We start from the raw sequence: 11,175 nt of genomic DNA, 5'->3' as shown, positions 1-11,175 counted from the left end.
AATTAACAAAGTTTCCATGCCATTTATCTCTCAAACATAGTAGAATGGAGGAATCTAACCTTGTTCTTGTTAACGATTTTATTGCTACTTGAATCAGACCAGTATGCAAATAGTTACTTTTCGCATATGTTGATCTAGTTGATTTTATAAAAGCAATTGAAAATCTGCACTAACACTAGTAGAGACCGTTTTTTCAACCATCTTAGTTGACTAGTCAAATCTAAATTCAAACAATCCTTTATTGTATATATCATATACACGGACTTTAGGTATGTTTCAATTTTACAAGTCATTTTTTATAAACCGTTACTTCTTCAGTATTATTTACTCTCATGATCCTAGAGCTGTCTTAGTTGACTAGTCAAATTTAAATTCAAACAATCCTTTATTGTATATATCATATACACGGACTTTAGGTATGTTTCAATTTTGCAAGCCATTTTTTATAAACCGTTACTTCTTCAGTATTATTTACTCTCATGGTCACTGTTATAAGAACCACTACTGTCTAGGTCATGTATCGTCAACACTACTGCCTAAGCCTAACAAACACCTGACCTCGGCTAAATGACGATACGGCTCACTAACATAACCTAGTTTCCTAAGGGTCATATAAAAAAAACCCATTTCTCACTTCTAGTTAGTTGGTAATTATTTGGTATGAAACAAGTCTGTGACAATAAACCGCGTGAGTTACTTTATAAGTTAACACACATTGTAACACTTGTGCTATGTTTAAGGTTTGTTAGTAAGGACAACGGTATCAAATGGTATTACCGACACTGAAAAATCACATTCATTTTGCACATTTTCTTTTTGACCAATTGTAAATGTGTGCGTATATATACATACACTTAATTGTCTCACCTCCCATATTATCTTATTTTAAGGTTCCATCACACTTCACGCGAATCATCGAGTGACTATACAATGACAATATTGGAATATTGGAACACCAAAATTACTACGCCACTTTCTCTTCTGTCTGTCTTTCTGTCTGATCCAAAACGAAAACGTGGGCAGTCAAACAAGAACATACGTAGGACCCAGTATAGTCGCAAAGGAAACTTGGCCGTCTATATCGTTGACTCCGCCCCTTCTCCGCCCTCACATGGATTCCGCCGGACCAATAGGAACGATGCATTGCATACTTTGGGAATAAATCAAAATTTCAACCACCTCTGTTTATTCTTTCCTTGGAATTTTTCTATGAGTTTTACCATTACTCGTAATAAATTTCAGTAGGTGTAGTGCTACTAATTATCGTTAATTATGTACTAAATTTTTTTGGCGAAGGTCAAATCAAAGCTATATGTCAATGATGCAGTTAATTATTATTTTACGCTCGCATGTTACAATTCTTTAATGAAAATAGGACAGTTCTGGAAAATCTCTGCTACACACTTTGTTTCTCATGCTGCTTTTAACTTCTATCAATTTTTTTTGTTTACCTATATAATATTTTGATGAGATGATTCTAACAGATCTCTCTCTCTCTCTCTCTCTCTCCTGAGACTGTAATGCCACGTGGTATCTTGACGCACCACCTGACCTCACTCCTCTATTCTCTACCATATATATTATTTCATGATGTTGGTTGTACAAGATCTCACTCATTTTCTCATGGTCTTAGTCCAAACTCTTTTAAAGCCGAGTCTGTTGCATCTCCTATGACTTCAAACTTCACTACCCCCTCTCTCTTCTTGTGCTTATTCCTTTCCCCAAACCCTTTAAATATTTATGTGGACAAAGGAGGACGACGACTAGCCTGTCCATAGCTCGCTCTTGTTATTCTTCCTACCACAGTCATCGTCTTCATCACTAACATCGTCACTCTCAGCAGACCAAACCTAACAATATCCGTCATGGAATCTGCAGCTAGTGATCATTCTATTCCCAACTGCAGATCAATTGAAGCACAGCATGTCGTACTTTCTCCTGAGACGGCGGATGATCATGATCATCATGGGAAGCGAGTTGTAGATGAATTAGACTTCTTTGCTCATAAGGGTCGTTTGAAAGAAGCTGACGAGCACACGGCAGAAGTTAAAGAAGAATGCGATCATCACGGGGTTGGTCAAGAAAAGCAACTACCCGACGTAAATGTGTGAAACTACTATATAGCTGGTTACTTGTTATTGACTACTTCTATATTTTGATTTTTTTTACACCATCTGACTTTTAGTGCTATTGGGTTTGTTGTTCTTTTTGTAATTTTTATAATTATAGACTGGATTGAATCTTCTTACAACATACACCAGTAGCGACAAATCATCCATGGATGTTGGAACTTCGTCGTCCCGTAATAAGGAAGACAAGCATAGAACAAATGAGGTACATCTAACATGGAATATTTAGTCAGTGTTTTTGCTTCTCAGCTTTGAAAAATCGATATGATGATGCTATTCCTACTCCTATATTCTCTGATAAATTTTTTCGCGCAAGTGTTTTTAAATAATAAACTATTTTGATCTTAATTTGGATCCATATTCAAGTGAAAATATATAATATTTTGGGTGCAGTTGGCAGTTCTTCAAGCTGAACTAGGCCGTATGAATGTAGAAAATCAACGGCTGAGAGGCGTGATTCATCAGGTTAACACTAATTACCAGGCGTTGCAGGTGCACCTTGTGAAACTGAAAAATCAAAAGACTGATCAACAAACTGCAGAACAACACAAGGTATATATAGAACAAATATACATAATTATTTTTCAATTACGTTTCTTGATTAATTATGTCTTTGATTAATTTTATTAATATCATCACATTCATGGCTTTTTTTAGATGAACTTAAATGGATCAGAGGTACTAAAAGAGAAGCAGTTGATGAACGAGTTCAATAATCTTGCTCCAAGACAATTTATGGATATGGGAAGGGCTCAGAAAGATAAGCTTTCACAGTGTTCTCATGAAGGCTGCAGATCCCAAGATTGTTCTGGGTCGTCCCCTCGAAACGACATAGTCGAGTCAATGGATTGCTGCAAGGGTACTAGTCATGTTCACAGGGATATTAGTGGAAGAAGTAGTACTACTGGGGCACAAGATAGCCCTGACCATGAATTTCAAGGGTGGATTCCTAAGAAGGTTCCCAAGTTGATTAGCCCTAGGGAAGTGGATCAAGCCTCATCCGAAACCATCTCCATGATTAAAAAAGCTCGGGTTTCTGTTCGAGCACGATCTGAGGCTTCCATGGTATGAAACTCATTACCTTGACCTCTGCTTGACTAATATGATGAGTGTGTATCTATACATAAAATATTATCTCACTCGTAAAATGTTCTCTCATCAGATTATCTTTTTTTTGCTACCTAATTTGTCAAATGGTGTAATTGGTTCATTGGTCAAGTTGATTCTTATCTAGACACATGGTGATCCAAATTTACAATCTAAAACATAAGTTTTTATATGACAACATTAATCTCAAAAGAATATTAATTACCCTCCCACCATGATCCACTCTCGTTGAAATTAATTTTCCTAATGAGATGCATGGACAAATTATATATACCTGTATATAAACATATCCTTTTTCGAACATTTCAAAAAGACCTTGATTCCCTAAAACATGCAGAAAATAGGAACTGATGGAATATAATTCAAAGATAGAGAAACCAATAAGACCAAGAGAAGTGTACGGCTCGTTTAAGAATTTCATAATCTTTTCTCTCGATATCTACCTTAGACTTGATTGTCTTAGCTATTTGAAGAAAGTAAAATACACAGCCTAGCATTCATAATATTAAATTCGAACGTGCAGGTATCTGATGGATGCCAATGGAGAAAGTATGGCCAGAAAATGGCTAAAGGAAACCCATGCCCTCGAGCTTATTATCGTTGCACTATGGCAGCTGGTTGCCCGGTACGCAAACAGGTACACCTTTTTTGTTTTTTCTTTTTAGATTAACAGTATGATAACACACAACATGTCAAAATATTAATTTGGCATGAGAAAATCAGTTTTCCTAACAAATGGACCTAATTGGGTTCCTCATTACCAGGTACAAAGATGTGCGGAAGATCGAACAATACTTATAACAACATACGAAGGTCACCACAACCATCCACTCCCTCCAGCAGCAATGGCCATGGCATCTACTACATCAGCAGCAGCATCAATGCTTCTATCAGGTTCAAATCCTAGTGCTGATGGCCTAATAAGCTCAAACAGCTTCCTAGCAAGAACAGGACTGCCTAACTGCCCACCAAGCTTGGCAACACTTTCGGCTACAGCCCCATTTCCTACTGTCACCTTGGACCTCACTCGCAATCCCACTTCCTCAGAGATGCCACTTGGCCAACCAAACCAGCTCCCTTCAAAATTTCCCCACAACAATCTTATGTCTGTGCCACAAATTCTAGGTCAAGCCCCTTGTAACCAACCCAAATTCTCGGTTCTTGATAGCCTTCAAGGGTTGGATAGTACTACACATTCACTGGCTGACAAAGTCAATGCAGCAACAGCAGCCATCACAGCTGACCCTAATTTCACAATGGCTCTGGTAGCAGCCATCACCTCTATCGTTGGCAATGTTCAATCAAACAATAACACCAACAACAATGTTTCTCCAAGAAACGATAGTGGCAACATTACATGAATAAGGCATTTTCATTGGTAATAATAAATATTGATATGAGGTCAATTCTTCGATATTTAGCTTGAGTGTAATAAAAGACTCTCATTGATTCAATGTCTTTTTATTTATTTTTAATTTTAGCCCAATTTATTTAAATCGTACATATGGCCTTATATATAGAGTTTCTATAATAAGGATGAATATCTTTCTATAACTTAAAAAGTTAAAACTACAATGCATTTTACGATGGAAATCGTTTATATTTATTAGATCTTCATTCAAGGGTTATACTTTCAAAAACTCTCTAAATTCGCAACTAGCTGATCATCTAAAATATGCAAAAACCCAGGGTATGGTACATAAAGCTGAAATAAAATTCGGATAGTCAAATGGCTTAACAATTTTTTATTTCGAAAGAGCTGCTATGATAAGTTTGGGTTTGATAATTATTGGATTGATCTAGTTATGGATTGTATATTTTCTGTTTCCTTTTCCTTCCTTAATAACGGGAAGGCTAATGGTTATATCTACCCTAGCAAAGGTATTAGACGTGGAGATCCCTCCTTACGTCTATTTTATGCATGGAGTCACTTATTAGACAGCTAATGAGATAGCAAACACAATCAAGTAGGAATTCTTTCATCACATTTTGGTTATAAAATTGCCTATCTAATGTTTGCTAAAGCCACTACCAAAGTTGCTAGAAATGTTCTAGATATTCTTAACTCTTTTACTGAAGATTCTGGGAAAAAATAAACTTCTATAAATCTTCTCTGTATTTTTTTTCTAATTAAATTAGTAATGCTTGTAGAAATTCTATCGCAAATCTGTTACTAATACAACACAAAACTACAATAAGAAAGTACATACATAGGGATGCACAATATATAATTTTTTGAAAAGACCTGCAAATTCGAAGGAGTTAATTTTGAGAGTTCAAAAGAAACTAACTAGTGGAAAACCAATTCTCTTTCAAGAGCTAGTAAGCTAACCTTAATCAAATCTAGTTTATATGTATTCCTAATACGTGAAGACGGTGTCATTAAATACGACATTGATAATCAGTTACAATATCATCTTTCACGTTGTTCTGATTCCTCCTCAATTCAATTTTTCCTAAATTTAATTCCTCTATTTTAATTACGGTTACGTAAACAAGCCATTAATGTTTCAATCATCTGATTTTTAATCAGACACCACACAAAATATTTCATTGTATAAGCTCCTCCATATTAAACTCAAAACTTGGGACTTGGGAGTGGGTCAATTTATCTTGGGCTTGAGAATTAGCATTGAGTCATTGGGCCGAAAGAATCATGGAAGTTGATATGGGCTTGTGCCATTCGGACCCAAAGCTAATCATCAGAGACTCTGTAGTCTTCACCACACACGAGCACAGCTCATTTGCCTTGGTTATTCTCTCCCGCACGAAAAGAATAAAACGATTTCTTCGGACGTGATGATCAGTCATCAAGAACACGTGTACGTATAAGATTGAAAGTTGTCGGCTTTGGAAATCCAAATGGAATTATAAATATCTTGTCCGGTGGGAGGTGTTTGGGGAAAAGTGCACTCCTCCTTTCTCATCGTCTTCCTGCCTGCTTACTGTGAGTCATTTTCTTCCTGTAATTTCCTTTGTAATTATCGCTTTCAATTTATTAATTTTTTTAGGAATTCAATTCGAAACCCTAGTTTCGTATCAAAGCAGTGATCAACAGGTACCATAGATTTTTGTTTTTCTGGAATTTATTTTTTAATTTTTTTAGAGAAATGTTTTCTTTCTGTTTGCGTTATAATTTGTTCTGATAAACTTTGATTTCGTGTATAATTGAACAGTAATCCTAGTGTATTTGTTTTATTTTATATGGTTGTGGTTGATTACGAAAATTGGGTTTATTTAACCGAGCTGACCTGACTTTTTTGTAATTTGAACTCTGATTTTGTTCTTTTTATCTGAATTTTATTCATTTTCAAGGAAAATAAACGGTGGTTGAAGAAAATATTGAGTAAAAGAGTGCAGTGTTACACAGTGATGCCCCGTTTCTGTCTGCAACGCGTTTTTGTTGAATTTTTTGATTGATTATTGTGTCCAATTTTATTACCAACTGGAAGATGTAGTTTTTGTTTGCGTGTACATGTTGTGAGGAAACTCGACTGTGACTCCGGTGGAGTTCTGTTGTGATTGCGTTTCACTAGTATAAGGGCTTAGGTTTTTTTTTTTTTTTTCCTCGTCAACAAGGGTTTAGAATGGATTTGTTTTGGTGATTGATAGTTTTTTTTCTTGGTCAATTAAGGAAACGGATTTTGTTTTTTTTATCTGCATGCAGTTAAACATGGAAACCAAACTCAAATCTGTTACAGCGACGCTCTTTCTGTGCTTGCTCTTGTGTCCGTTGGTTTTCTGCGAGTCTAATGATGGGTTGCTCCGGATTGGTCTCAAAAAGAGGAAACTTGATCATAATAACAGGGTTGCTTCCCAGATTGATTCCAAGGAAGGAGAGGCTCTGAGAGCTGCTCTCCAAAAGTATCGTCTGGGTGGGAATTTGGCTGAGTCTGAGGACATTGATATTGTATCTCTCAAGAATTACATGGATGCTCAATACTTTGGTGAGATTGGTATTGGCACTCCCCCTCAGAAGTTCACTGTGATATTTGATACTGGTAGTTCAAATTTGTGGGTACCTTCATCTAAGTGTTATTTCTCGGTGAGTTTCTTTTGTCTTAGTTTTGTTATCCTTTATATGTTATTAATAATTTAATTTCCTCTCTTCGTGATGTTAGATAGGAGACGATGTAACTATTTTGAATATGAGTGCAGATTGCGTGCTATTTACATCCGAAATACAAGTCAAGCAGTTCGAGCACCTACAACAAAAATGGTTTGTTTCTGTCAGCATGATTGTTTATTCTATTTTATTGTTGTTATTCCAAGGGTTTATGCATGTACTCGTTGGTGGAATTTTCCTTTTCATGACAAGAGACGATATTCTGGTTTCTTCCATTATGCAGGTAAGCCTGCAGCCATCCAGTACGGAACTGGAGCTATTTCTGGGTTCTTTAGTGAAGATCATGTCACAGTTGGCGATCTTGTGGTTAAAGATCAGGTTAGTTTAGCATATTAGTCATACATATTGAACATCATGTTGGTGGTTTGCCCTTACTAACACAGGCGGTTTGTTTCAGGAATTTATTGAGGCAACAAAGGAACCCGGCATCACATTCCTGGTAGCTAAATTTGATGGGATACTTGGACTTGGATTTCAAGAGATTTCAGTTGGAAATGCTGTACCTGTGTGGTACGTTGTGTCTCCTGTGTTGTTATTATGAATTTTTGCCTTGTTTAGTCCTCAAGGTTGTGTCATTGACTCCCAGGGAAGTTGATGGCACATGTTTCATTTTCTGAGAATTCTAACTTTAGGAGTTCTGCAGGTATAACATGGTCAATCAGGGTCTCCTGAAGGAACCAGTTTTCTCATTCTGGTTTAACCGTAATGCTGATGAAGAAGAAGGAGGTGAAATTGTTTTTGGTGGAGTGGACCCCAATCACTACAAGGGAAAGCACACATATGTCCCTGTTACACAGAAAGGCTATTGGCAGGTTGGTGTTCTGAACGTTCATTGTGTGATAAAAATCAAGTTTGTGAAAAAGTTCTAATATTGTCCACTCTATTGCTCTTGTTGGCAGTTTGACATGGGTGATGTTATGATTGATGGTCAAACTACTGGTAAGTGAAAGATATTTTATATTTGCTTTCTTCTTTCTTATACATGATATTTGTTTAGTACGATTTTATTGACTTCTAGTCTGATGTAATCATACCTATTTCAGGATTTTGTGCTGATGGCTGTTCGGCAATTGCTGATTCTGGAACTTCTTTGTTGGTTGGCCCAACGGTGTGTATTTGTGTGTTATTATGTGTTTTTTTGGTTCTGGAGTCAAACATTCTCCGTTTTACTAAAGTAGATGGTCCAGAATTTGTTAAGGGTGGCCTTAATGCATCTCCTATAAGAGGAATTCTATTCATTTTCGTGGTTTTCTCATCAATATGCAAATTTTAGTGATGTTTTCAATTGTGGTTTTCTCATCGATCAATGCAAATTTTATTCTCTAATTTTTCTCTTTTATAGTGTAAACATACAGGGCTCTTGGATTTTGAGCTGGTACTTCAGCTGTTATTGCTTTCCTATTGATTGATTATTCTTTAGACGAGGAAAATCAATTATTTTTCACAACATATTTTGTTGTAACTTTGAGTCTGTTCCTGGTTTGAAGGTTAACGTATTTGCGTGTGGATGTGCATGTTTACGTGTTTATTGTTTGTTCTTTTATTTGTTGTGCGTTGTTTCTCATTTGCAGACTATTATCACTGAACTTAATCATGCCATTGGAGCCTCTGGGATTGTAAGTCAAGAGTGTAAGACTGTAGTTGCAGAATATGGGGAAACCATAATTGAGAGAATTTTAGCAAAGGTACAATTTCTATGCTCCCATTGTTATGTAAAATCAATCAAAAGCTTGGTTTGGACTAGGAGATTTATATACGTACTTCTTGATTTCTAATTTACTGTATTTTTTACTTTTATCTCGGCAGGATCAACCAGCGAAAATCTGCTCTCAGATTGGTTTGTGCTCATTTGATGGGACTCGTGGTGTTAGGTTAGACTCACTTTGGTTTGAGGGATATGATAGAAATATGTTTGCTTTGAACTATCGTAACAATAACAAGGCTTCTTATGATACATGTATTTGTTTCTTCAATCAGTTTGTCATATATATTATTTATTGTATTTCCAGTGCACTCTGATTATTTATTTTGCCCAATGTGACTGGTCAGTATTGGACTCAAGAGTGTTGTGGAGGAGAACGCTCACAAGGTTTCTGGTGGCTTATCTGATGCGACATGTTCTGCTTGTGAGATGACGGTTGTATGGATGCAAAACCAGCTCAAGCAGAATCAGACACAGGAACGAATTCTTGACTATGTGAATCAGGTGAAGTTACCCTTTCTCTGATATGTTTCTCTAGGTTGCCTGTTTTGTGGTCTGCTTATAATCTGGTTTGTAAATGCAGCTCTGTGATCGGTTGCCTAGCCCAATGGGAGAATCTGCAGTTGATTGTGGTGGTTTGTCTTCCATGCCCAATGTTTCCTTTACAATTGGTGGACAAACATTTGATCTCACCCCTGAGCAGGTGCCATATAATGTTTAGATATGCTTTTCATTGTTCTGACGGCGTATCTTGTGTTATCTCTTCCAGCTACTGACCTCTGTACATGCAAAGCATTAACGGTGGCTTACTTGATTGCATTACTAATATATTTCTTTCGTTTTTATTTTATGGAAATCAGTACGTACTCAAGGTAGGCGAGGGAGATGTAGCACAATGCATTAGTGGATTTACTGCTTTGGATGTCCCGCCTCCCCGCGGACCTCTCTGGTACAATCTGCCATCTATTATAGACTTTTATTTAGGAATTTTGTTTGGGTCAATAAATATTTCATATGTTGGTATAAGTTGATGGACATCTCAGTTCTAATATAGTCGAATTTTCCTCTTCAACTAAGGTCAATTTCTTCTCCAACTAAAGTAAATATCGCTCGCTAAAATTTCTCTTCATTGACCTAATCCTACTAATCCTAATATCGAAATATTTGTGTGACCTCAAACAAATTACCCCTTAGTTTTAGGATCCTCCTGCTTTTGTCAAGGTCATTGTGGTGATATACTTTTGTTTCTCAAACGGGATTTGTGAAGTTTGTTGGTTACATGATCCTTCCGTTCTTGTTGGCAAGAGAGCAACTCAAAAGGAAATTACTAATGTTTTGTTTTTTCTGACAGGATCTTGGGAGATGTATTCATGGGTCGCTACCATACCGTGTTTGACTATGGCAATGAGAGAATCGGGTTTGCGGAAGCTGCATAGATAAATATTAGCTTCTCATGTTCAGCTTGTTCTCGTCGCTTATTCTCGCTTTTACGCGTTGGAGTTTCAGTGTATCCTATCTAGTACTGGGAGTGAATCATAATTGCGTGTAAATATATCAGCGTGTGGCCTTTATCCGATGTATTTTCAACGTTGCGCATAGACTGAGAAAATGTATATTTTCCGACACTGTTTTCAGATGCGATACATTTTGTCGATCGTTGTGTGTGTATATATATATGTACTTGCGTTTGTGCCACCTACTACATGAGCTTTGTTGCCCCCTTGAAACGTCTTCTTGTTAGTCTAATGGGGAACTTGATTTGCAGCTCTGTAACTGAACGCTCAAGATTTATATAGATGAACATAGAACAGAAATATCCAATCTCCATCGGATTAATCCGGTGGTAGCTCCGGCATTGTCAACTTCTCAGAAAGCATAGGTCTGATGTTCCACTCCTCACGGATGCATACGTGATACACTTCTGTTAGTCTGTTTTTCATTGCCTTGCCCTGGCTGTTCAATTTTGGCGTTCTACGTGTGCCCTTGAGGATTAGTTGAGTTGATAACCCGGGATTCCCCGAGTTTCGAATTTTAGATTCTAAAACCCTATGGAGCGATTTAACGAGTAAAAATTTTAGAATATATAGTTATTATTCCTGTGCCATCGTCTG

The 11,175-nt window shown here is 36.8% G+C and overlaps 2 protein-coding genes across 4 annotated transcripts; both read left to right on the top strand.

Moving 5' to 3' along the window:
* Positions 1–1,595: 1,595 nt before the first annotated feature.
* LOC103968054 (probable WRKY transcription factor 31) lies at positions 1,596–4,711 on the top strand. Of its 2 annotated transcripts, none has more exons than XM_048564161.1 (6): positions 1,596–2,099; positions 2,230–2,334; positions 2,523–2,681; positions 2,787–3,194; positions 3,760–3,873; positions 4,001–4,711. In XM_048564161.1, the coding sequence occupies exons 1-6, from the start codon at positions 1,866–1,868 to the stop codon at positions 4,595–4,597; spliced, it is 1,617 nt and encodes a 538-aa protein (XP_048420118.1). In that variant the 5' UTR covers positions 1,596–1,865; the 3' UTR covers positions 4,598–4,711. The 2 variants fall into 2 exon arrangements, with proteins under 2 accessions (XP_048420118.1, XP_048420117.1); XM_048564160.1 differs by having other exon boundaries at positions 1,599–2,105.
* A 1,319-nt stretch (positions 4,712–6,030) lies between these two features.
* LOC103951388 (aspartic proteinase A1) lies at positions 6,031–10,763 on the top strand. Of its 2 annotated transcripts, XM_048564163.1 has the most exons (14): positions 6,031–6,183; positions 6,904–7,281; positions 7,395–7,455; positions 7,586–7,680; positions 7,760–7,872; positions 8,006–8,174; positions 8,262–8,301; positions 8,406–8,470; positions 8,934–9,047; positions 9,169–9,233; positions 9,412–9,568; positions 9,648–9,767; positions 9,925–10,013; positions 10,416–10,763. In XM_048564163.1, the coding sequence occupies exons 2-14, from the start codon at positions 6,910–6,912 to the stop codon at positions 10,498–10,500; spliced, it is 1,545 nt and encodes a 514-aa protein (XP_048420120.1). In that variant the 5' UTR covers positions 6,031–6,183; positions 6,904–6,909; the 3' UTR covers positions 10,501–10,763. The 2 variants fall into 2 exon arrangements, with proteins under 2 accessions (XP_048420120.1, XP_048420119.1); XM_048564162.1 differs by lacking the exon at positions 6,031–6,183 and having other exon boundaries at positions 6,898–7,281.
* The last annotated feature ends 412 nt before the right edge of the window (positions 10,764–11,175 follow it).

Source organism: the organism of the source record quoted next, unplaced genomic scaffold (genome assembly GCF_019419815.1).
Source record: "Pyrus x bretschneideri cultivar Hongxiangsu unplaced genomic scaffold, Pyrus_bretschneideri_v1 Contig38, whole genome shotgun sequence".
NCBI classification, from domain to species: Eukaryota; Viridiplantae; Streptophyta; class Magnoliopsida; order Rosales; family Rosaceae; genus Pyrus; species Pyrus x bretschneideri.
Note: the sequence above shows the minus strand (reverse complement) of the source record. Positions and strands in the feature narration are given on the sequence as shown.